This window comes from Trematomus bernacchii, unplaced genomic scaffold (genome assembly GCF_902827165.1).
Source record: "Trematomus bernacchii unplaced genomic scaffold, fTreBer1.1, whole genome shotgun sequence".
Lineage (NCBI taxonomy): Eukaryota > Metazoa > Chordata > Actinopteri > Perciformes > Nototheniidae > Trematomus > Trematomus bernacchii.
The window spans coordinates 13,198,773-13,225,595 of NW_022987313.1; the positions used below are offsets into that span (position 1 = coordinate 13,198,773).

At 42.0% G+C, this 26,823-nt stretch overlaps 1 protein-coding gene across 1 annotated transcript in view; it reads left to right on the forward strand.

Moving 5' to 3' along the window:
• The window catches only part of myt1lb (myelin transcription factor 1-like, b), a 90,303-nt gene extending 63,480 nt beyond the window's left edge, over nucleotides 1-26,823 (forward strand). The window contains exons 8-22 of the mRNA XM_034124599.1: nucleotides 3,857-3,947; nucleotides 5,128-5,232; nucleotides 6,093-6,322; nucleotides 6,986-7,266; nucleotides 12,341-12,568; nucleotides 14,509-14,630; nucleotides 15,818-15,886; nucleotides 16,880-16,942; nucleotides 17,121-17,204; nucleotides 20,004-20,225; nucleotides 22,147-22,238; nucleotides 22,776-22,879; nucleotides 22,964-23,011; nucleotides 23,918-23,980; nucleotides 24,175-26,823. Coding sequence (XP_033980490.1) covers nucleotides 3,857-3,947; nucleotides 5,128-5,232; nucleotides 6,093-6,322; nucleotides 6,986-7,266; nucleotides 12,341-12,568; nucleotides 14,509-14,630; nucleotides 15,818-15,886; nucleotides 16,880-16,942; nucleotides 17,121-17,204; nucleotides 20,004-20,225; nucleotides 22,147-22,238; nucleotides 22,776-22,879; nucleotides 22,964-23,011; nucleotides 23,918-23,980; nucleotides 24,175-24,315 — 1,943 coding nt within the window. The 3' untranslated portion in view covers nucleotides 24,316-26,823. The remainder of the gene's footprint in view (nucleotides 1-3,856; nucleotides 3,948-5,127; nucleotides 5,233-6,092; nucleotides 6,323-6,985; nucleotides 7,267-12,340; nucleotides 12,569-14,508; nucleotides 14,631-15,817; nucleotides 15,887-16,879; nucleotides 16,943-17,120; nucleotides 17,205-20,003; nucleotides 20,226-22,146; nucleotides 22,239-22,775; nucleotides 22,880-22,963; nucleotides 23,012-23,917; nucleotides 23,981-24,174) is intronic.

Here is a 26,823-nt window from a genome sequence, read left to right on the forward strand (position 1 = left end):
TGGGATGGCCAAGAGCTGTCAATCACTGATTTACATGACTGCATGAGACTTTTTCCTCCATACATTGACTGACAGTTGGTAAATGCATATGCAGTCCTATCTACTGGTTTCATCATTGCAAGGTTAAATGTGTTGCATGCTTCTTCTCATCAATATGTGACTGATAAGAAAAGGTTGAATGCCATGCTTTTGTATCTCATTTGTGTAGAGTTTTAATGTGTCTTCACCTTTTATGTCATTTATGTCAGTCATCCATGCCATACACCCCTGTATCTGTTTGTATTCCTTGCTCAATTAAGTTCTGTTGAACAGAAGGGCTCTATCATACAGCATCTCTGAGCCACGGATCAAGTGAAGTGGCAATAAACATTAGCCTTGAATAAATAGTGAGTTTTGCCTTTGGAGATATTACCCTGGCTATTTAGTCTTGTTCACCTTGTGCCAATAAAAGCCCTTTTATACGTTTCATTGAGTGCAGCGTGAAATTCCAGTTATGATCAGTCATGACCCAGACTGCAATCAAAATAAAAGAGGGTTTAATAATGGCAAAGAAATTAGTTAGCATTAAAGACGAGCAGTGTCAGCTGACTCTTGTTCTGCGGAGCGCCGCTCACATTCAGGTCCCTCACCTGAGACGTCTCAGAGAAATGCAAAATGACTCAGAGCACTTGACCTTGACTGGGATCAAGAGCCCCAAAATGGAATTTGGAATGGGCTTGAATTGATTGTCACTGGAGATTTTGGAACATGATGTCTCCGTTCCTCCTCCTGTTCCTCACTTGTGTGGATGGGGCTGACTTTTTTGGGGGAAACGATACCAGTAATACGGCACAGAATGCTTTGGATCACAAAAAGTTAGTTTCTTGATCTTTGTGGCATCATCTTCGGCCCTTTGCTCCTCACTTCCATAGGATACTTGAGATTGAAACACACACACACACACACACACACACACACACACACACACACACACACACACACACACACACACACACACACACACACACACACACACACACACACACACACACCCAGAGTGGTGTTGCTGTTTAGAGGTGACCTTCTCTGAGTTACCTGCTGTTGGTTGAGTTATATCTTCCTTATCACCAGACTTTGTTAATATCTGGTGAACAGCCTCATGCAGACTTTGTGCTTCACTACTTTAAAAGTATAGATGAGCAATCTCATATTTGAGAGCAAACAATATGTTTTGGCAATATTGTGAAAAAGGTTTTTCCAAGATATGGTGAGTATTAAAAGACATGAGCCTTCTCATTGCTATTTTGGCAACCTTGATTGTTGTACTTGCCATATATCTGACTCTGTTTTAGGGCTGTGCAATTAATCGTATTTTAATCGCAATTACGATTTTGGCCTGCCACAATTACGAAAACAACATAATCGAAAAAAGCGATTATTTTGCTTTGCTAGGTTGTGACAGTGCACTGCGACATATTTGATCTAATTAATTTTGGTCTCATTTATTTGTATTTATCATATTTATATATGTTTAGTACTGTAGCTTGGGGAAGTGCGCTCCAAAATATTTGTTGATCTTGTTTATTGGTATTTATTATTTTGATATTATTTATTTAAATGTATCATTTATTTTATTTATTTTTGTATTGGTTTTTCAGTTGAATTATACGTTCAGGGTAATCAACAGTTAAAAAGATACTGTTCAAATTATTATTTGTATTTGTTTTAAAGTTCAATAAATGCATTTTTTCAAAGTCAATGAATAATCGTATTTAATAATCGTGATATCAATTATTGACCCAAATAATCGTGATTATGATTTTTGCCATAATCGCACAGCCCTACTCTGTTTATGTCAAGGCTTCTGAACTTTGCCACAACAATCAATCAAATTCTGCATTTTACCAGGAAATACTTACCATCCATACGTTTGTACTTTGGAGGACTGCCAGGGGCCCCAACACACCCATTTTGCAATGTCTTCCATTGTCAAGGGCCAGTGATGAAATATATGACATCTTCTTGTGCCTTTCAATCATTATGAGTTATATGTCTGAAGATATTGAACCATAAAAATAGCTTTAATGCCTAAGAGATTTTGTAGGGGAAAATGACAATGTTCCAAGTGGCAATCAACTCTGTAATCTCCAAAATGAGCCCAAAATATTTGGCAAAACTCGTTTTTTTGCTCTCAAATAGCACATACAAAAGATTTAAACAAAATCAAATATGTAAACGAAAACGCTCTATCTGATTTGACACAAAATGACCCTGTAGGGAGGATTTAGCTGTGGGCAAGTCTCTCTCTTCTATTAACACATTTGCTCTGCTGAATGGACAATGTATTATTAATGCAGTGGCTCCATCTAATTGGGAAATCACACGGGGCAACCAGACTGTTCCTTGGGAAATGTGAAAAATTACGATTAAATTATATCTCAAATTCATTAAGTCCCATTCCTGTTTGCTCATTGTGGCTCCTTTCTGTGGCGTGCTAAAATATTTAACTAGCTCACATGGGAGTCTTTGTTTTTGTGTTTAAAAGGGAATTACCACGTCTGCATTTGGAGGCTCATTGCTTCCGGTTTGCACCCTCCTGTCATACTTTTCTCACTGGATCAGGCCTAGTGGTGAAAGTAGTATTCTGATACTTTACTTGAGTAAAAGTACTAATAACACACTGTAAGCATACTCTGTTACAAGTAAAAGTCCTGCATTGAGAATGTTACTTAAGTAAAAAGAACTAAGTATAAATAGAAAAATGTACCCGCAGCAGAGAAATCCAAAACACACAAGATTATTCTAAAGAAAATGAAAATTAGATATTTGTTATTGGTCGCCGATTCATTTTCTCTTAAATCTCTTAATCTCTTAAAAAGAAGTCTAGTGGCTAGTTTAATTAGTTATAAACAAACATCATATCTCATATATTTGACGTTTTATGCCCAAGTTTTAATTTGTAAAGTAACTAAAGCTGTAGTAAAGTAAAAATACAATATTTCCCTAAAGTACCTCAAATAAACACTTAAGTACGACGCTTAGTTACATAACCACAGTTTAATTTCTTGCCATTCTCTGTGTCTCTGCAGAGGGCATGGCGGCACCAGCATATATAATGTATTGGCTTGTGGCATGTTGAGGTGGCAGGCTTGGTCCAATTACCTGCAGCCAGCGCCAATTAGTATGTAAGGGAAGGAGGATGATGAGAGGTTAAAGTTTAAGGGGGCGATAATGATGAAGCTGGTGCCAGTGGGGTTTGGCCCTGCGAGCCGCTGATTTGGAGACGACCCTTCCCCGCGCCCCCGCCTGCAGGGCTCCAACGGCTCCACTCGGACATCCATAGATCATTAATCTAATTGGCTGGTTGCCGAGGGGATCTGAGACAGTTATGGACTGTTTTAATGGTAAATGGTATTGAAGACTGCGCTCTCTACCCTAACAACGCACAGAATGATAACAGTCTATCAGAGGGCTGTGTTCCATGTGTCTGCGTCCCCCATTGATTTCAAGGTTTTGTGTTTTGCATGATTGCTGGCTGTTGGTTGCTCTGCATGCCTAGAATTTCCCTCCATTTCTGTCTCTCGCTGGCTTTGTCCTGTTAAACCTAAATGACATCTTTTTATTCATGACTGTCCCCTATTCCATGAATACTAATTTGAAAGGCCGGATAAGTGGTAGCAATATGGTGGGAAACCTTGCCTGCCCTCTCAAACTAGTGTTCATTAAAATGAAGAAGAGGTCATTTGGGTTCGCACAGGCTCATTTCTTAATGATGTTTATAATGCCAAGCTCCTCACACACTAATAGAGCTCATGCGTGATTGTAAGGGGCTCCTAACCTTCCCTGTCTTTCACTCCTATCTGCTGTCTGCGTGAAGTCGTGGCTATGTATGAGAATGTTCTTAAGTGTCCTACGCTGGGCTGCACGGGACGCGGCCATGTCAATAGCAACAGAAACTCCCACAGAAGGTAAGTGACAGCCTGCCCGCAAGAAACTGGCACTGTCCGTAATGCACCTTTCTTTTTTCACCTTGGGACTTATTTTTTACATTTTTGTTTGGAAATCATTTTCTAATTTCTCGTTTTTTTTATTTATTGTGAACCCCATTCTTTTTTGTCTTTGCAACATATTATTTTTGGTGTGTGAAAAAGTACATTCCTTCTTATAATGCTTGCTCAAATTGAATCATAAAAGCAGTTCAGCTGCCTACCTTTCCCGTGGTTTAACCGAGACTGATTAGAATGCAGCAATTCACACCCTCCACAGCGTAAATCATTCATCAGCTCGTGGCAAAAGAACTGCATCCATCAGGTGCCGGTTTGGAGGGAAGAACTGAAATAGCAGGGCGCTGTCGCCAGTGCTGTCAGACGGGGCGAGGTGACAGTGAGAGAGGAGTGTCACACACAGCAGATGCTCAGGGAGTCGGGCGTAGCAGTAGCCATTAGCACCTTTCTGCCACTCAGCAGGGGTGACAGGAGAGGTGCAGACCCGGGAGCAGCAGCATGCATCCACGCTGGGTTCAGTGAAAATAGGCAGGCACATGGGCACGCACAGTAAACTTTCACTTTTACTAGAAAGCGCTGATATAAACCTCCATAAACTCTGGCACCTGATACACACCGTTATACCGGCACACGTCCCATGACAGCTGCTCAGGAACTCCACACTGGCTTCAGGCCATTGTCAAAGATCATTTTTTCACCACGGCCCGGCACACTACAGTGACAGACTGGATGGGGAGTAATAGGGGTTAAGAATAACAACACGAACTTTTGTGACATTTGGTCAGTCAGGAAGTTTTACAGACGTAAATCCAACCGGAACATGCTGTAGGTGAACAGCCCAAGTGTTGTTGTGTCTTGTCAGCTCATATTTGAAGGAAATACATGCACATTATTTACTTGTCCATATGGGAATATCTATTGTTAGAATTATTTAAAACCGATCAACCAGAAACATGCAAGCTGTTGCCACTTTTAAGAGTTACAAGTGATGAACATTAATGAGTTAGTATTTTAAGCTGGTCAGGTTTTTGGCGGCTGACATGTACCCCACACTTTTAACAGCATGTGCTATTATGATAACATTTTCACCTATCAAAATGTTTCAAAAGTAAGTTCCATTGCTTAGGTTTCATTCTTATTTCAGTCTTTCGGGATGTCCCATCGCTGCAGCCGAGAAACTGGCCAAAGCGCAGGAGAAGCACGTGGGCTGCGACCTCCCCAAATCCAACCAGGCCCCTGACCGAGTCCTAAGGTAGTATTCCCCTTCTCGATTGTATATACATCCCATATGAAATGATAGGTTGGACGTGGCCTAAATATGGGATAGAAAGCAGATAGCATAGATAAAAGTCCTTCTGCAGCCTTTGTTATTCAATCCATTGGCTGTATAGTAGGTGGTCAGGCACTACAAGGGCATGTGTGTTTTGTGTTCAATTATACTGTTTGTATTATATCATTTATTCAGTCACGCTGGAATGTTTTGTTCTTTTTTTCCCCTTCATTTTGTGAAGCGGCGGAGATTTGAGTCTCCCCTTTTTGTTTTATGTTTACGTTCTCCTGTCCCCTGAGAATACTTCCAACAGGCTGCACGTTCATTTCTGCGCTCACTGTCGAAGGCAAGCGGTTTTATTAGATCCTGACAAAATTGGCCTCATGTATCATAGCGCAGGCAGAGCTTTTTGAATGAACTGAACATCAACAGCATACAATCCTGCTTTTCATTTCTTCGTGTTCTTAGATTTGGGATATAAATGCATATCAAATGATAAGAGCACATCAGAAGTATGCCAGTATAATGAATGTGGAAATTCAATTTTGGCAGTTTTTTTATTGTCTAGGTACAACATAAATCACTTGTAGCAGAGATATTATTATATACGGGGGAGAAAGCACCCATGAATATAGTGTAAACAATGGAGGCCCCAAACTCTTAATCATCTCAACCATCTACTAGTTTCCAATCATGGAGTGTTTCCATGAACCTCTGCTCATACCCTTGCATCTGCCCATTTCTTTTGGGCAGATGCAAGTTGCATGAAGTTCCCTCTCCTTCCCCTGGGCAATCTTGAGTGCCTCAGTCCAACTTCCACCCCCTCGTCATTTATTTTCCCGGCCTATGTGCTTTGTCAAACAACTGGACTATCCACAGTATGGTTACAAGAACAATGTCTCCACCAGCACGCCCCGCTCCAACCTGGCCAAGGAGCTGGAGAAGTACTCCAAGACCAGCTTCGACTACAGCGCCTTCGACGGCAGCACCAACCACCCGGTGTACGGGAAACGGGCCATCGCACCCAAAGTTCACGGCCAGAGAGACTCCTCCCCCAAAGGATATGACGGTACTACTCAGAAAACATTCCCGTGTCACCTTCTTGATTTCTCCATTGGTGGATTTTAAAGTTTGAGTTATTCAAGATTGGGTCAACTCATAAGTGTGCTCACCAGATTATGAAAACACCACAAGCCATAAACATTACAGGCTCACAAGAATAGTTCAAATGTTCTGATGTGGTATATTATTTTTGGTTTGAATAACAGTGTCGATTTTACGGAAGAGAAATAGGGTCACAATTATTTGAGAGCTGATCAAAAAGGATTTTTTTCCCTTTCTCAGGCATTCAGGCAGAATGCCCCTCTAATCCTTTTCCATACAATGTACTAGATCTAACAGATTTATTTTTCAAGGCTACGTTTCATGCATCTATAAACTCTCAATTTAGGGCAGAGATTGTAATCATCTTCTTCAATTATTCCAAGATATATTTTAGAATGAATACAATTTGATGTTTGCAAGGGCCAAAGATAAACAAATGTAAAAGCTAACTTTGTCATGGATATACTTTTGGATGACCGTATAAAGTCAATTAACTTACTTTTATGAATGGGAAGAAGTATGCATGCACCTGCATTTCAAGTCACGTAAATCCATATCATGATTTTCAGTATTAATCTAAATGCATCAGCCCTCTTTTCATTTTGAATGTCTTGAATGCGACCCTCAGCCAAGCGTTACTGCAAGACGTCCAGCTCGGCCAGCAGCACCACCAGCACCTACGCCCCCAGCAGCAGCAGCAGCAGCCTGAGCTGTGGGGGGGGGGGCGCGGGAGGAGGCCGAGGGGGCGGGGGCAGCAGCGCCAGCAGCACCTGCAGCAAGAGCAGCTTCGACTTCAGTCACGACATGGAGGCCGCCCACATGGCCGCCACCGCCATCCTCAACCTGTCCACGCGCTGCCGAGAGATGCCCCACGGCCTGGGGGGGAAGCCTCAGGACCTCTGCTCGCAGGTAGGAGGGGCTAGGGACAGTCATATAGTACATTCTGTAGGCCAAGTGCCAAAGAAGGAAAACGAAGGCCCTGTGCTGTGTCCACATAGCGTCTTGTAGGGCCCTGGGCAGAGCCTCTTCCCAACCTTTCATAACAAAAAATGCTCCCATCACTTTTTTAATGGATGTTATATTTAACTAAGCTTCACCACTCAAACTGACAGCCGTAGAGCATGAAGACAAGCCTTGTACCGGGATAAAAGTACAACACTCACCGAAAGCAGCAACATCCAGTGTCCGTCCAGCCATCTGCTAACAAATTGGCTTTTAGGTCAGCAATTTTCTGAAAAGTTGAAATATTTGAGTCTAGAAACGGTCAAATTGGCCACACAAAAAGAGCGGTGCGCCATGAAATAATACACTGTGTGCAGGGCTCAGAAAGAGTAACTACAGTGTGGAGACACAGGCCCTGAAGTGTCATCACTTGCTGCTGGGTTTTAGTTCAGTTCAGTTGAAACTCTTTTTTTTAATAGAAAAAACCCTTGTTTTTACATGACTCTATATTCACTTCACCTCTGCCCTTCGCTGCAGTCACAACAAAATCCACTGACAGATTATCTCTGTGCTTCTTTCATTATACTAATACTGGCAGTGAGAACTGACAGAGATAGGAGGAGTTGAGCTGCGCACCACACACACACACACACTCCCTTAAAGATCTGTTGTGCTGTGTCTCACACTCAGGGCTCAGCACGGCAGTTTTTCATTTTCCGTCACGGGATCAGATAGGAGCGGGACCAGGCGCCGCTTGACACGGCGTGAGCCCAGTGTGTCATTTCTGAGGAGATAAGGTGACGCTGTTTCTGTATTATCTGCGCCCAGATGCTAAGCTACAGACTGGGGGCCAGGAAGAGAGAGCACAGCAGAAGGCTAATGCTGGCTCATTGCTAATGTTGACTGCTGGAGAATAAGGGAAGGTGGTTGGATTGAGTGAGAGCAAAGAAAGCCTTTTTGGTGGGATGCTTCTTAATGTCACAGTGCAGAAAGTGAGGAGAGGAGGATACAGGAGAGGAGGAAAAAGAGGGGAGAGGAAAGGATAAAAGCCAAAAGCAACGTTCCCCCAAAGAAAAGTGGAACGGAATACACTTGGCGGGAACAAACGCCCGAGGACTTCCTCCGGTCCTAAACTCATCCCATTGTCTGTCCTTCCCCTGCTCCGGGCAGACAGGCAGGAAGCTCTCGGGGCAGGATGGGAAGACGGGAGACTTCAGAGAGTTTCTTCTTCTTCTTCTCCCTCTTTCATCTCCACACCTCACCTCGTGGCACACACTGTTCCTCTCTATGTTTGAATGAAACTTCACACACTCTTCTATTCTCGCCTCCTTGTATTTTCAGCCTGTCTATCGGTCTGTTTCCCGTCGTCTCAATCTGCTGCTTGTTACATTTATTCAACCAAAATCTAATTTCCTCCGTTAAACATCAGATAATAACTGATCAAGATCTGGAGATGAAAAACTCACTAGAATTTAATAAAGGAAGAAAAAGACTTTAGAAAAATCCAGAAGAAAATCTCAATTTGAGATGCAGAACAATATTTCCCTTATTGCCGACTCAGTTATCTTTAAATGACCCCTTGAACTTATCTTGTGACCTCATAGCGGGGACCAACCCTCAGGTTTGGAACCAGTGGTTTGTGCAGTCCAGCAGCTCCCTTCAAAGTTAGCGAAATTGTACCTGCGCTTTTTCATAGTCGATTTACTACAGTGGCACTCCAGATTCCAGAGACCCAAGAATTGCTTGATAGTACGGAAGAGGATTTGGGCCACATGTGAAACATTTTTTGAAGATCGGACCAGAAGTGAACATTTTTTTTTAATTTTGAGATTAAAACCAGAATTCTTTTCAAAATATTATTCAAATTTTTTTTCAATAAATCTCAAATTCTGACTTTTTTCTTTGACAAAAAAAACATATATTTGTCTAAAAACAGAGACAAATTAAAGAAACAAAAACTTTTTTCCTCTAATCCTCTTCCACAAAATAGGCATCATTATTTGTCAAGTTGTTGTTGATTTGACTTCAAATGTGTCAGCTTCACAACAGATGACACAATCTAACATCACTTATAAACAGCTGCAGCTCACCAGCTCATTCCCTTTCCTTGCTTGCGTTCACCGTTCCTAGCGGTACACAAAGGTACACTGGTGTAACACACACATCTTTTAGGGAATGAAGCCGTCCTCCTGAAGAATCCTTGTAGAGAAAACGAAAGTGACCTCTCACGCTCTGGCACTCTTCCTCCCAGCATCTCCATGGCAACAGGGGTCAGGGGTTACGGGAGGGTTAGAGCGAGGACGGGTGATCTCTAATGAAGAAGTGGGCTGCATTCTCACATATCGTCCTCGTTAATTCGATATGAAGGGGTGGGTCATGTTAATTGGACGATGACATACAATACAACGGCTGACAGAGAGAGCCATCAGCTGAGCATATTCACCAGGACACGATGAGTGATGGCAACACACGATGGGGCATTTGACCTTGGATCTGTTCCTATGCAACTTGACCTTTTGTTTTACAAACACTGTCTCCATTGTTCTTACTTTCTTTACTCATTTCATACTCATCTTCTGCCTCCTTCTTGCTCTTTTCTCAGCTCCAAGCCAAATCTGCAATTTCACTTTTACTGGAGCTGTAATATCGAGTGTGTGTAAGACAGAAGCAGACAACTACATCATGTATGGTATAGTTACTGTTGCCATGGCGTAAGCAGACTGCATGCTCTTACTTGGAGAAGCAGCAACCACGTCATATTCTGAAAGTGGCCGAGTGACATTAGTAGATTTTCGTTCAGTCCGTCGGAACATTTGTCCCAAAAGTCAGGGTGTGTAAGAGCCGAACACAAACAGAGAATTGAGATCCGCAAATACAAACTGGATTAACAAAAGGTGTTTGTTTATTTGTAAATGTATTATAGTATTCACACGTTTTATTTGTGGAAGGTGTTTTCACATTTACATATTACACATTTACACACAGGTTGTTGATCTACTCACATATATAATATTGAGACAAATCTACCTGATAATCATGAAATCCTTTCAGGACACAGTTTTGCAGAAAGGTGCTAGTGTCAAATAAAGCTGCAACGACTGATCAAAGAATCAACAACAGAAAGTAGTAGCTTACTATTTTATTTATTTAATCGTTTATTTGGCAGGGACAATGCACAGTAATGAACACTTAAAACATTCAAATGTGTCAAGCGTAACAGTGCCAGATTTAGCTTTGAGCTAGTTTCCATCCGCATATCTAACATTAAACATTTAAGAAAATTACATTTTACAAACATGGTAAAAACAAAATACATGATGCAAAAAGTGCAAAAGAGCAAGAGCAGCATACACAAGTATTTACCACATGGCAAACTATTACTAGATAATGATCAATTCATTGTTAGTAGTTTTTAAAGTATAAATCAATCATCAATCGATCAAAGTTTATTTATATAGCCCAATATCAAACATTTGACATTTTGGTCCCGGCGTAGACAGACACCAAAATGACATTTCGGGGATGCTGGGTTATTTGGAACATGAGAGTACACAGGTACAAATGGCTGTAAAAGCTGTTTTCTGCCTCGCGAATAGGATAGTATAAATTTTTCCGGCTTTCCTCTGTTTTACAGTATATCATTTTATAGTAAATATATTTGGGATAATAGACTGACAAACGAGACATTTAAACACATCACCTTGGACTTTGAGGGGCTGGGATGGACATTTTTCACAATTGTCTGTCATTTTAGACCAAAGAAATATAGTAATACATGGAAATATAATCAAGAGTCTTTGATTTGGAACCCCATCATTTCTCTGTTTGTCTTCCATTTTTCCAAACGCTTCAATAGGACTTTTCTCATAGTAAGATATCTACTGACCCAGCAGTAACATTGGTTTTCGGCCCTTTTTTACTTCTATTTTGTAGTCCTTGGTTCAGCCACAGCTCTTGCAGTTTTCATGCCCAGACCAAACTCTCTCACCCCCCTATGTGTTTGAGTCAATGTGCGTCACAGAGGTTTTGGCTTAAGACACCAGGAGAATCCCCCCCGAGGGACACTGTCGGCTGAAATCAGCATTAGAGCGGCTATCCTACTCTGCAAAGGGAACAAGGAGAACAAGAAGGAGAGGGAAGATGAGAAAAAGGAAGTTAGAGGACACACACACGCCAACCAAAACACAAGCCTTACGGGATACGGGCCATATGTAGAAGAAAGAAAAGGCATGCGTGCAAGGATCTATAGATACAAACCCACACTCGGTAGTGAGCCGTGTTGGATGTGGCCCTCTTTGTCCCAGAACACAGCCTCTATTTTTGGGATTGCAGCAGTTCTAGTTCCAGCCACTGCTGCTCATCACTGCTCTCAAGCCCACCCCTAACCCTCAGCCCTGCCCCCCTGGGATGTCCACTCACATTAGCCTCACACAACACAAAGTCATACACACACACACACACACACACACACACACACACACACACACACACACACACACACACACACACACACACCCATCTGACGCCACAGAACACAGAAGAGACCATGGAAGGAAAGAGAGAGAAAGAAAAAGGAGGGATGCACTCGTCCTTGAGCACTGATGACCTCTTCTTCTACTGTTGACCCTTTTTATGAGAGACACACTACTGTACACCGCAAGTGTCTAATCTCATCCACTGCAGACAAAAAGACCAATTGGAATATTGTTACAAGTATTTGAACTGCAGGTGTTATTGATCCCTCTTTTAAGACGTCTAAAAACGACACAAGTGAACAGAACACTGGAGGAACAGAATATTCAAGCACTTTCATGTACTTTTGAAGTATTCACCACTTTTTCAGCTACTGTTCTGCCCAGCTCTGATCCTAGAATATGAATATGTTTGACTTCTATGTAATCAGAAACGCTCTCTCTCCCTCTCTTCTACCCGCTTCTCTCCATCCCTGCCTCCCCTCTGCATCCTCTTACCCTTTCTCATAACCATCTCACTGGAAACCCACAACTCAACGCGCCCCCCAAAAACCACATCCGATTTCCAGAGTCCGGGCCTGGATGTCGATGAGAACGGTACGTTGGACCTGAGTATGAGCAAGCGTCTGTGCAGCGGCGGGGGGGACTCGGTGCTCACCCCTCTGGAGCCCATGTCACCCCAGAGGCAAGCTGCCCTGCTGGGCTCCCGCTGCTACGGCATGGGGGACGCCGCCGACTGCTGGGACCTGCCTGTAGACTACACCAAGATCAAACACATAGACGAGGACGAGAAAGAAGTAAGAGAAGAAATAAGGACAAATGTTGGAAATGTATGTTACTGTCAATTTCTCAGAAAGGAGGAAATATTCGTGCCAGTCAGTATCTGCCTTTCGAGGTTGAGTCACCTTAAAAATATCAATAAAATGTTCTTATTTGAAGCACAGCACATTTCCTACTCAATCCTATTCATACTAATATTAAATGTTTGATCAGTTACACACAAGCTCCTCTCTCCTCAGAATGTTCCATCACATATTCAATTTCCTTTAAATGATGAAGAGTAGAATAATAAATAGAGATGACTAATAGTGTGATGCTGGGAATAATTATAAAGCAGTAGAATATGATAGTTTGTGGTTTTAAATCTGATAGACAGTACAGTTGGCATGTGTTACCTATACTGTCTGTTCCATGTCTCCAACCCAAATGATTTCCCTTTGACACAACACAGTGTCTCCGAGTCAAACATTTGCTGTCTGATTGTCTTCTAGGTCTCTTACCTCCCCGTCTTACTCACTGCTTGGCATCATTAGAAAGTCATATCAGGGTTTTTTTTTAGGGGAACCTAATGAATCTGCATGTTAATTGTCAGCAGCGTGGAGGTATCTGCTCTGTGTGTATCATGCTCCCCGCATGCTGGCTTTCTGTTTTTACATCTCGCTCTTCTCCAAAATAAATTATGCAAAGTAGCACCTTGGGAGGGAATTGGAATAGCTCATCTCATCAAAGAACTGCTGGAAATCAATGCACCACTGCTGGGTGCGCCTGTCGGTGTGTACAGGCACACACATGTGCTTCTGTAGGAGTGTGTGGGATGTGAATATTCATACGAGCCTGTGTTTGTACCCATGTCTCGTTGGGAGTGTGTTGGCATGTGTGTGCGAGTCCCATCCCTAGCCTAGTTTCCGCGTCTCTGTGCATGCATGCGCCGTCCTCCTTCCTGTCTGCCTCTCCCTTTAATTAGAGCCGCTCGCTGGCTGACCCAGCATCACAGACTCTGAGACAGCTTGAGCGCTGGATAATTTGGGCCCTATCTGGACCTGTCTCTTTATGGGCATTACTGTACATACACTGCGAGCACGGAAGGGAAGGGAAGGAAAGAGAGGATTTGCATCAAAAGCCGTCGTGCCCCGGCTCGCATGCACTGCAGACAAAGCACGGCCCCACATAACACAGCCAGCTGCGGGCTGACGCTGCACCGCAGTGCCATCTACTGACCCACCAGAGCATTACAGGATCTCCACCAGACACCTCCCTCAGTGCTCTGTTCTCACACGCACACACACTCATGCTCATTTGGCACTGAGTCATTATTTCCTCCCAGGGAATCTATTTTTCCAGCTCTGGTAGACTGACAGGTGAGGCTCAATAGTCACACAGGCTCTCCCATTAGCATTCAAATTGACAAGACTCCATGGTATGACAGGTGGGAGTGTGTGTGTGTGTGTGTGTGTGTGTGTGTGTGTGTGTGTGTGTGTGTGTGTGTGTGTGTGTGTGTGTGTGTGTGTGTGTGTGTGTGTTGTGTGTGGTGTGTGTGTGTGTGTGTTGTGTGTGTGTGTGTGTGGTGTGTGTGTGTGTGTGTGTGTGTGGTGTGTGCTGCGTGCGTTGCGTGCGTGCGTGCGTGCGTGCGTGCGTGCGTGCGTGCGTGCGTGCGTGCGTGCGTGCGTGCGTGCGTGCGTGCGTGCGTGCGTGCGTGCGTGCGTGCGTGCGTGCGTGCGGAATGAGCAGACAAAGGGATAAGGAATGTGAAGGAGAAAGGCTGATTATTGTAAACTCAGGAAATAAGTTTCATCATGTGCTAGTTGTAAAACACATTTTAAGTGATTATAACTTACTGTATTGTTGAATATATGTGATATGATTTCTGAGTGAAAAACCATCCCTTTACATCTCTCTGTTTCCCTCCTTCCCTTTTGTCTTTTCTTCCTCTCTTCCCTCTGATCCCACCCACAATCAGTCAGATGACCTGGACCCCTTTCATGACCTGCTGGAGGACCGCTCCTTCACCACAGATGTTAACATGCCCAGCCCCAAGCCCAAGTACGCCCAGTGCAAGGAGAATAAAAAGGACCTGATAACGTAAGAGCCCCTCCCACTCTTCCCACTGTTCCTCCTCTCCACCTGACCCCACTCATGCTCTGCTTACCCCCCTCATATTGTTCCTTTCTTTGCTTTCTACCCTCATCTTTGCTCCCATTAGCCGCAGAGAACCACTGCCCTATGCCAACCTGAGCTGCAGGCTTGCAATAGGCCTTTATTTAACAGCTGTATCTGTCCACACTGATCTCAGACATGTTATAGCATCTACTGGTGCTGTAATTGTAGTTTCCCCCTTTTAAAAGCTTGATTTTTATAAGAAACTTGTTTCATGGCCATATCAAGTTGTTGCTCTCAGGAACCTCAATATTGATCACAGACAGTGAAGCTAAACTGGAAACAATGGAACAATTAAATCAGGAATTTCCTCTCCTTCCCTTTGGGCTTTTAAGTCTGTCTATTTTTCCGACGGCAGATGTCCCACACCGGGGTGTGATGGAAGTGGTCACCTGACAAGTAATTTCACCACACATCGAAGGTGTGACTTCCTCTTCTCCTGGTGGATTCTAAGTCTACTTCTCTTTATTGTTTTCAGCTTACCTCGACCATGCTGTCAGACACCTGTAGGCACAATCTCTCTCTCTCTTTCTGTCTTATTTGTTAGCCCTTTGAACATCCTGAAACAAGGGTGTCATGAAAGAAGTGAAGACTAAATTAATTACAGATTGGATACACGCTCATTTTCAAGCTAAAGCCTGGGATAAAATGATTTCTCAATGGGCCGGGAGTAAAGCCTTCTAAGCTGATGTTATTCAGTCCTCCAGGCCCTTCCCACAGTGCAATGCAGACTAAGCATTTACTATTCAAAGTAAGGAGACTTAAACAGAATTGTTGAGTGGTGCAGAGCGAGGTGAGTCTGCAGCGACTGAATGATATCAGTCTCGAGGCTGCTGTGGCTCTTAATACATCATATTCTCCTGAACAAGCTCAACATTAAGTTATAATCGATGTCGAGACGTCCTTGTTGTTACCTACGGACACAAATACTCCGAGGGTTAACTCATTTAATTCAACTCCCTGCACTTGCATCATGGCTTTTCTTTTTCTGCATTACCTGATTTTACGTTTGCATGTGTTTGTATAAATCTGTGTGAGATGATTTAGTGTTACAGTGGACCGGTTGACGTGTCATTCCGGAGTAACTAATGTTCCCCTGGTGTATTTCTCAGTCTCTCAGGTTGTCCTTTAGCTGATAAAAGCATTCGAAGTATGCTGGCCAACAACGCGCAAGAGCTCAAGTAAGGCTTGAGATGACTCACTGATATATGTGTGATGTGTATGTCTCGCTCATTGTGCCAAGCTCCGCCTTATTAGTGCTAGTGCCCCTAACGGTAGGATGGGGGAACGTAAAGCACAGTATGAATGGAAACAAGAGACTGCTCAGAAATGGAGGCATGGGGATTTATTTCACAGCTTTTCATGGAATTAAGGATAATTAAGGAACCTTTTTAAGAAGGGTGATATTTTATATTATTTGTAATTGTCAACAAACACTTAAGAAAACATACCAGCAATGTAATGAGTAGCCAAAACACACAAACCCAGACAAACACATTTTTCTAAACATCACAAATTGTACAAAAAAGGGTCAAAATTGTGTGTTAGTCTATTCTGATTTCAGGACATACATTTATAAAACAAGTCATAAATATATAGTTTAATTTATGAATAAAAAAGAATACTAAAGAATGTCCTAAACAAAAGGAAATGCATTTGTTGGGGACTATTTTCACCCGCGGATTAATCTACATTTGGTGTGCTATGAGGATAATCAGCATGGTGTATGTGGGATTAAGTAAACAAATTTGGAGGGCTTTGAAAAATGGGTATTTATTATACTGTAAGTCACCGTAAGATAATATAGTGTAAAATTAGTAAATGGTCAGGAGTACAAAAAATGTGACTGACAATGAACAGACAGCAGGGTAGCATTCATACATCGCCTGTCATGGTTGTGCGAGTATAAATATATATGAATAAAGCCAAATTAATGAATTACCTACCCTCCAACCCTTCTGCTGTATATTCTCAAAGGCTGATTTAAGTCGTGAAACAAAAGATACGTTCTCAAAAGCAATGAAGGAAATCTTGGCATCCATGTCACGTTTAATCGACAATGGGCATAACATTACAGCAAAAGCTATAAATTAGACACAACATGGATTATATCGTCCTCAAGATCCTGCACCTTTGCTGTAGACCCTGAGCCCTTGTTGTGTTTTCTGCCCCAGGTGCCCGACACCAGGGTGCGATGGTTCGGGACATATCACTGGCAACTACGCCTCACACAGAAGGTACAGCACACATACACGCATCCACCAATCCCTCCATTATTTCAATACATCTCCCTTTTCTGCCTCCCATACTGTACATTCTGAATTGACTTGAAGCGGACTTACTTCACCCTGCCTCCACTTTCTCACACAGACGTACTGTATGCTTCAGCTTTGTAACACTGTCATTTATCTGCAGTCTCTCAGGGTGTCCTAGGGCAAGGAAAAGCGGGATAAAGATCATCCACAGTAAAGAGAACAAGGAGGACCAGGAGCCTATCAGGTACAGTGCAGACACAGATCGTCTGTCTTCTGTCTCCCTTTAAAACCCCCAAACTCTTCCTCCTGCTACCAACTCGCTCACTGCTTACTTTACATTTCCTATGTGAAATATCAAACATGATACATGACTTTTCTGTCCCTGTTATTGAGTGATGGAAGGAAGCTGTGTGAACAAAAAGGCAAAAAGGCATTGTGCTGTTTTCTAATCACTGCAATGCTCTTTGGCGTGCACTGATGCAAGCAGGCATAAATCAGTAGTGGCTCTGACAAGACAAATGTGCTATAGTTGTGTAAAGTCTCTGGTGAACCCCTCAGACACACAGGTGAGGGGAGGCAGAGAGAGGGGGGGGGTGGAGGCAGAGAGAGATTGATTCCACTCCTGAACCTAAATCCCACTACGGGCTTCTCTGGCCTCGGCCCTGCAGCTGCATTGATTTCTCCGATGGTGCAGAGCACAAATAACACACTTTGGCCCTTCTCAGCTCTAACCCTTCTCAGCTCTAACCCTGGTCAATCTGTCGTGTTCTGAGCACAGTTTGACACAGGTAACCCGTCACTAAGCTCCACTGACATTGAAATATCTTTTAAAAACATTTTGAATTACTATTTGAGCTTTTGAAACATGAGAAGAATTCTCCTGGCTTCAGACGAAGACATGGATATATGGAATCTATAGAATCCATAGACTGAAGCACACTAAACAAACTCATTCTAAATGAAAAGTGTTTCTTTTCTTTTGCAGTATGGAGCGATAAGGGAGTACACATATCTTCCCTATTTACTGTAGACAAGGAATGATCACATGGTCATTTTCTCTCTTTCTCTTTAGTTCATTGTGAAAACATTTGGGATAATTTAGTCACAGAATCAACACAATATATATCATTAGTCTAGTCGTTTTTTGACATTTTAAATGCGGAAAAGGTACATATTATACATGTAAAAGATGTCTGAAAATATTGGAAAATGCCCATTATAATTTCCATAAAGCCCAAGTGTCTACAAGGTTTCAGAATGTCTTATTCTATCAATCAAAAAAGTGCAAAACCCAAAGCTCTTCAGTATGATGAAAACATTATTTTTTTTAGAGTGGGAGGGGTTTGTATTTTTTTCAAAAGGGTTTTGTAGTCAAGTCAAAAGAAGAGTCAAAATAAAAGATGTATAAAGCAGGGAGGGGTCTTGCAGATGTAAGTTCACCCCGGCCTCCCCACCCCGCTATAGCTGCTGTCCCTAACCTCTTGTGCTGCCACAGTGGTGATGACACACAGCAGGCTCTCCCTGCCGGACATTATGGATTCCTGGATGGCGGTCAGTTTGGCTCCTCTGAACTGACACAGCTCACATGTGTCTCCACTCACAAGCGGCTGGATGTTAGCTCTGGATCTGTCTGACAGCAGGTTGCACCAGTTTGGCTCTCGGGTCAGGGTGAGGTGTTCTGGGCTGATATCTGTGTCAGGCAGCTGGAAGAGTTCTGGCTTAAACTGGTCTCCAACGTTCCCCTCGAAAGAGAGGCTAGCAAGAATGTAAAGACATTTCTGGAGCAGTATTTCTTTCACATTGACCATAATGATAATAACAAGATTTGTAGCGGATTAAGAGTTTGTCCCAAATAGTAATGGATAAATAGTTTGCAAAGACATTTAAATGTGGGGTTGAAAGTCAACCAATTACCAGATTTTTCTTGGAATTAATCAAACGATTAATAATTAAACACATCACCTATGGCCCATATCTTTATTTTCCATATACAGTGTTAATCTAATTGAACTGAGGAGTAATGTAATATTGATGTAGAAGTAAAACCACCTTCTTCAAAATATATTCCCTCAAAATATTTCACATCAGATTTTCTAAATAACTTTAGTTAGTATTTAGATTTAATCATACATTTAAAAGACATAATTGTGTATCGCGATATGTGGATGCTGATTTTATTACCAAAGTATTCCATTGAAAGACAAAAAAATATAATATTGAATCCTTGAATATTATTGAACACAGCCCTACCTGGATGTGCAGTGTGGAATTGGTCATCATTTAATTGAGTCCTACCAGTGTGGGTTTTTCCTGGGTTCAAGTTTTTAGAGCTTTGCGGATGGATTCATTAAAGGGGCCCTATTTTTCTAATTGTTTACGTTTAAAGATTTTAGCCTCTGCAGACCATTTACATTCGCAAAACACATAAATATCACACAACAGGAAAGGGAAAACCCCAAAAAGCATAATAGGGCCTCTTTAAGAAGATACCTGTGACTTACCAAGGGAATGATCTTCAATGACACAGAAAGAGACGCTGGCAGACAGCAGTGTACGTGATACCGCTGTATCTTTATGTCCTTTCCTAAAGCTGTACTAAAAGCAGGTAGCTGCTGTTTGTAGACTGAACTGATACTTTCACCACTAGCTTCACCTATAATCCATTTTGCCAGTTGTGACATTTGGAATAATTTACTGCCTCATTGGATCTGATTAGCACTGGTTTTGATGCACTGTCAGCATTCCAAGGCTGTGATAAGGCTGCCACTGGGACTGCTTTAAAATAAGATGATGGTATCTTTGTTTATATCAAAGCAGTAGAGATGGAGGGGAACAGAAAAATGATATTCACTCAAACACTCTGTGGTGTTTTAGTACTCAGGAGGAAAACACAATGTAGTGTTTACCAGAGCGCCTCAGCAGGTCATTCTGTGAGAGGATGTCTCCAATATGATAGAGAGATAAGAGATAACGGTATGAACTTTGAATACGTAAGTGCCTTAAACATTGAAAGTGAATAAAACATTTCCCTCTGTCCCCCCAGGTGTCCTGTTCCAGGATGTGATGGTCAGGGACACGTGACGGGGAAGTATGCGTCCCACAGAAGCGCTTCAGGATGTCCCATAGCAGCGAAGAGACAAAAGGACGGCTACATGAACGGCATCCAGTTCACGTGGAAGTCCGGCAAGACGGAGGGCATGTCCTGCCCCACGCCGGGCTGCGACGGCTCGGGACACGTCAGCGGCAGCTTCCTCACACACCGGAGGTGGGTCTGGGGACTGAGGCAGTAGTAGTAGTAGTAGACTTTGGGTTTTGTGTGGATTAAACAAATGAGATATCACGTGTTAATTAATGAGCTTTAGAAGTGCTTGTTGGCAAATGTTGTTACCTTTTTTTTAGACTTACCCCTGGATTCCACCGGGTCCGTCTGCGCCGCGGTTTTGTTCCGACCTCCTACAGCGTCAAACCCCACCGGGCGCGTTTCAGAAGAGGAGCGTCTTGCGTGCCGGCTCGCAGTTTTTGTTGATTTGGGCATATTTCCTGGACAGGCTACTTTGTACAGACAAAGTTAATAATAACTGTAATATTCCAGTTATAAACGACATGAATCAAAGATGTGTTGCTGTATTTTAGTGGTAAAAAAATGCATTCATCATCATAATTATTCTATATATAATTTACACAGTGTAAACCAGAGGAGAACGCTGGCATTTCTCCTCCTACTTAAAAGACTACGGAGGGATAGGGTCTGCAAAATTAGTTTATTTTGGGGATTGACTGGATGCTCTGACCGTTCCACTTCCTGCCCGGCGCTATGCAGCCGTGTATTTGTATCAGAGCCCAGCGCCGAGACGCTTCTGGGGCGCTTCTGAGACGTAACTGTACGTCCACACAGCAGCGTCGCGTTGAAGCTTGCCGGTGGGCGTGTCTGGCGTGCAACCAACAACCAATCAGATTCATCTCCCACCCCGGACATACAAGCACACGGTTTGATTGGCTAGAGCTTGTACTGGCATATGATTTGATTGGCTGGCGCTTCCGTCGACGCTTGAAAAGTTGAACTTTTCTCAACTTTCGAAGCGAGCAACGGAGGCAAATCGACGCTACGGAACCACAATGCAGTTTGGCAAAGCGTGACTTCACCCCATCAAAAGTGAATGGGAAGCGTCTCCGTTGAAGCACGCAACGCTGCCGTGTGGATGGGCCGTAACGCGGCCGTAACGCGGCCGTAACGCGGCCGTAACGCGGCCGTAACGCGGCAACGCGTCCGTAACACGGCGCAGACGGACCCGGTGGAATCCAGGGGTTAGCCACGCTAGCTGTTTCCAACTGCTTCCAGTCTTTTTGCTAAGCTAAGCTACATATAAACCAACCCAGTCTCACGGCATTTCGTGTTATAGTCACAACATTTAATCTATTGATTCGTGTTCACCAACAATGTATTTCTATTGGTAGTATGTTTCGTGACTGCAACACGTCTTTTTGTCCGGTCAGGACTTGGAAGACCAGAAGCTTTGTGGTTCATAAAAACATGTTCTTACTCAATATCAAGCCACGATTATTGTTTTTATTTTAAATCGTATAATGTCTGACTTTTTTTGCCGTCCACGAGGAAAATAAATGGGGCTCAGAGCCTCGTCATACTGAAATCTGTATTTTTTTAATCTTTTTTTCCTTTTAATTTGTTATTCTTTTCTAAATAACACACTGTTTTTTACTCAACAATAACACACAATTATCCTTGTTTTTATTTATTTGTTTAATTCTATAATCTCGGGCAGTTGTGATTTGTTCACATTGCATTACGTGTGCATGTGTTTGATGACGAACTTGTTATGAGTTGATAGATAAAATACTTGATTGTGATCTGAGATTCAGCCATGTATTAATTTTACTAAATGTAGTCTTTGGGCACAATCGACTACGTCTTTTCCTAGAATATAAAAAAAGATATATTCCCATTTGCCCCAAAAATTAAGAAAAAATGTCTTTAGGAAAGCCTGAAGACAAAAGGGAGTGTGTGTGTGTGTGTGTGTGTGTGTGTGTGTGTGTGTGTGTGTGTGTGTGTGTGTGTGTGTGTGTGTGTGTGTGTGTGTGTGTGTGTGTGTGTGTGTGTGTGTGTGTGTGTGTGTGTGTGTGTGTGTGTGTGTGCTAAACATGCTAAAACAATGTTCCCTTTCCTTCAGTCTGTCGGGTTGTCCACGTGCCACCTCCGCCATGAGGAAAGCTCGGCTCTCTGGAGTGGAGATGCTGACAATAAAGCAACACGCCAGCAACGGTAACTACTACTGATTTTCTGAACAGAGTTCCAGTTTCACATAATAACCAATCAGGAGGGTGTGTGTGGCGAGCATTGTCTAGGTAAAGGCTTACATTGGAAATAAACTGCCATTCAATTATGGGGTATAAATAATGAGAAGAGTGGCTCCTATGTGAAGAACAGCGCTAGGCTAAGTTACTAATCAGACAGGGAATATCCGTACTAGCCATGTGTGTGTGCGTGTTCTCCATATGTTTCTCTAACACTTCACACTAGACTGCAGTGATATTTGAGGCTTCATAAAGAGATGATGTGACAGGATCATAATGTAATATGTCTGTGCGATTCTTCTTAGTCAGTTAAAATGGCCTGCCGCAGTTTTTAAGTAGAGGTGAAGACAGTCACACACACACACAAGTCGAGCAAAATTCTTCGTCACTTCAGAGTCGTATTTTGTCATTTTAAATCACTTAATTCCACATAAAGGCTGTTCAAATAATTGATGTCTGAGGCCTTTCAGCTCTGTGTCAGTGTTAATGCTGCTCTCCTCTGTAGGACTGGAGCATGAGGAGGATATCAAACAGCTGGATGAAGAAATCAAAGATTTAAGTGAATCCAATTCACAGGTGGAGGCCGACATGATCAAACTTCGGACACAGGTAAGTCCCCTCTGCTCCACCACTCTCACAGGCCTTAAGTCTCTGTATGGCGTACATCTGTAACATCCACCGTCCTCTCCGCAGATCACAACAATGGAGTCCAACATGAAGTCCATAGAGGAGGAAAACAAGGTGATTGAACATCAAAATGAATCTCTCCTGCATGAGATGGCCAACCTCAGCCAGTCACTGATAAACAGTTTAGCTAATGTCCAGCTCCCTCATATGGTAAGGGCCTCCAGGAAACGGCAAGCCGGCAAGTTGCAGAACATAGCTAACGTAGCATTAGATTATTATTTTATCTGTGTATTTAACTGCAGCTGATATTGCATGCTTAGTTTTAAATGTGAAGCACTGCTTGTCTTTCCAAACTGTGAGGGGGAGTTGTAGATTGGACTTGAAAAAACATATTTATTCTGCATAGCACATTTTAAATGAGAAGTGTATATACAGTAGTTTTTATTGAGGTTTTGTCTGTTTTTAACAATGCTATGATGATTCAAAAGCTCTATTTGAAAGTGTATAGCAAAGTGTTTGAATTGCTTGTTTGTTTTTTTCAATGTGCTTCAGACATCTTCTATTGGCTATCATTCCATCTTTACTTTGGCTTTTGAAGATAAAGCAAAAAGTATGACATTCTGTTTTCAAAGTAATCACACACGATTTCATCCTTTCTTCCCTCCTTTACTCTGCCACTCTTTTCAAATATACTCTAGCATAGTGTTTTAGTTAACAGTAAGATTTTTGTCTAAGTGTTTTTATGATCATATTATTTTATATTTCAGCAGCTGCTCAGATAAGTCCATCATGCTGGAGTAAAATGTATCTAATCAGTTAGAATGTGACCATGCCATCCTCACACCAGATGTATGTTTGTCTTCTTATATGTATTCATCTATAGCCTGCTTCTATTTTTCCACTTATTCTAGCTCTTGTGGCTGTGCATCACATACTGTCGCCTAGTGTTTAAACATAAGAATAACAACTTGTTTCCTCAAATCAAACTAATAGAAGGCTGTCCCTCCTCTCCTTCCATAGAAACCACTGGCACACAAAGAGCCTCCTCTGAGGAACAACAGCTGCTTACAGTTGCACCAGCAAGTAAGTTAATAACTCAGATTATGTAATTAAAAAAGGAACGTTAGCATGTCGACAGTATTTGTGAAATGTGATCAATATTGAGTTTGGATTTTCTTTTCAGAACACATTGTACAAGAAGATTTTCGGACATCATAAATCCTCCCTCACCTCCGTTTTCCTCTAATAGCCTCTGTGTTGTGTCTTTGGTCCTGCAGGAGCCAATCAGCGAGCAGAACTTTGACGCCTACGTCACCACTCTAACGGACATGTACACCAACCAAGACCAGTTCCAGAGCCCGGAGAACAAAGCCTTGTTGGAAAACATCAAGCAAGCGGTTCAAGGGATTCAAGTGTAACCAATCAGCAAAGGGAGATTTTTGTTCCCCCGGCAGGTGTGGGCGACGGTTCCAATCCACAAACACACAGGCGCTGATGGTGCGGTGCAGTATCTTACATAGTGTTATATATTCTGAATTGTGTTCTCTCAAAAAAAGAGGTACGATGCTACAAAACACCTCGAGATCATTTTTTTCTTTTTCTTTTTGGGCCTTGCTTTGAGGAAGAACATAAAAAATTGAACGGCAAAATAGTTTTGGAGGACATTCACATTTTGTACGTTTTCATATGCGCTGACATAGTGTCATGTGATGTTTCTAGCTGCTCATGTATGCACATTTTTAGTGTATATTCCGAACAGTAAGCTAATGCTAACGGGACGCGAGTTCTTTTTATTGCTTGACAACGAAGCATTTTAGATGAAAACAAACTGGACAGCGGTATGAAAACAAAAAAAACGACAAGCAAGGAGGAAGCTACTTATGTTTCTCCTCACTGGATCATTTTGGACTTCATGATTTTAGATGTTTTCTTCCTTCTTTCTTCTTCTTGCGTGTAGATTGTTCAAGAGCAAGAACTGGTTTGCCAATCGCTTTATTTTCTGACAATGCTTGAGAAACGTTTTGTGTTTTGTTTTGATGAAAAAAAAGACGTGTAGCTGTAGGTGGGGGCATTTTGAATTGGTGCTGTAAATGAATCCGGAGAGGAAACTGACCTGATGTATGTATGAATGTATGTATGAATAGTTCTATTGTAAACATCATTACACGGAAACCCGATGGTGGAAATCCCATTATCTAGGAGAGCCAATTAATTCCTAGAGGAACACATCTGTGCGGTACATGTATGTTCACATGCTCATCCTAAACTAATCTCAAATAGAAATGATGTGTAAAGACAATGACTTATAGAATACACATTCTAGCCTTTCTAGTTCAAATCTGCTCAATTTCGAGACTTGTGTTGCTAGGGTCAAGAAACGTCTCAGCAATATAATTACTAAATCATTTGTTTATGGTAAGAACGGGATGCAATCTACAATGGAAAAACTAAAAGGTTGGGTATATGCAATTTCTTGTTTATAAGCATAGCGGGGTAACATGGATCTTTTTAATATAGCCTATGTAAAATATTGATTTTTATACAAATCTTTTAATACGAAAATCTTTTTAAAAAAGAGAAGGAAACCTGGACATTGAGTTTTAGAAGGGAAAGTATATGAGTTTTTTTCTGTACGATTTTGCACAGGGACACCTTCGTTTCCATGTTTTGATGTTCTTACAGAAACTAAAAGCAGTACCCGAGAGCCTAACGGAGGGTTTCAGAGGGTTTTGTAAAGAGTATTTATAGAGTATGACAGAGGGACTTACAGGGTCACTGTCCCCACTTATGTGCCAGTAGACTATTTGCACTTGTCCTTGAAGATATTATCCTTGCGTACGGCGGCGTGCAATTTTCCAGACGACCTCTTTGGCACACGATTGGAGCAACCAACTGCTTGGAGCCACTGTAGGCGTGGATTTAGTACCACTGAGAAGGAAGAACAGGGACTTGAAATCAGAGAAGAGGATGATTATAACCATAGCAGTTATACTGTAGGCTATTATCAAATGTAAAAACATTGTTCTTTCATTTTTGCTATGTTTTAGGAAGATGAAGTTATCCCCCAGCAGCACTTTATATCTAATCACTGTACAAAGGATTAAATAGTCAATCAAATCAAGGTTTTAAAAAAAGCTGAAGAAACGGTGAAAAGGAGACCTTCGAGGGGTGATACAATCCAGCGAGGCGCCCACATGCCTGGCTGTGTGCACCCCTCAATTCTGTTGTTCTAGTTGTTAGCGATCATGTTCAGAATTGCCTTTTTGAGAGCTAATGCAAAAGGTGCTTGTCGTTCACCTGATTGAATCTCATCTATTGTACTACTGTCCTCTTTCAGGACTCTACTACCCATCATCCATGACTGCATACGCCTTTTTCCACAGCATCGTGTCTGCAGCTTTTTGCCAATATAGTAATGCTTCAGTAGAGTAATAGCTAGTACCAGTTTTTGAATTAATTCTCATTATCAGTAAAAAGGGAAATGGATTTTAAAGCACAAACCGGCTGCTCATCTGATGTTGGTACATAAATAACAAATCTGAATAGAGATATCTGTGACTATCTATAGGGAACACAAAAAGGTTGTCACATATTTAGAAAGCTGACTTTTCATATACAACTATTGTGGATTCATCAGAGTTTATTATTTAGTTTGAGCCAATTCCTTTTTTGGGATTGTTTTCAGTGACCATTATCAAAGACAGGATTTTGTATAAACTATTGTGCTCTCTGTGGAACTGAAGTTTGATTTATTTTTGTACTACACAGCATGGATTTGTTGACATTTTAATTTTGCTATAAATGTGTGAGATCACAAGTTGCTGTGATATTTCATTTATAAATTGTGAACTTTGTACAATTTTTGTCATGCTGGATGTTGACACATCTTACTCTGAATAAAGAAAAAAATGTGTTGCCAGAGGCCT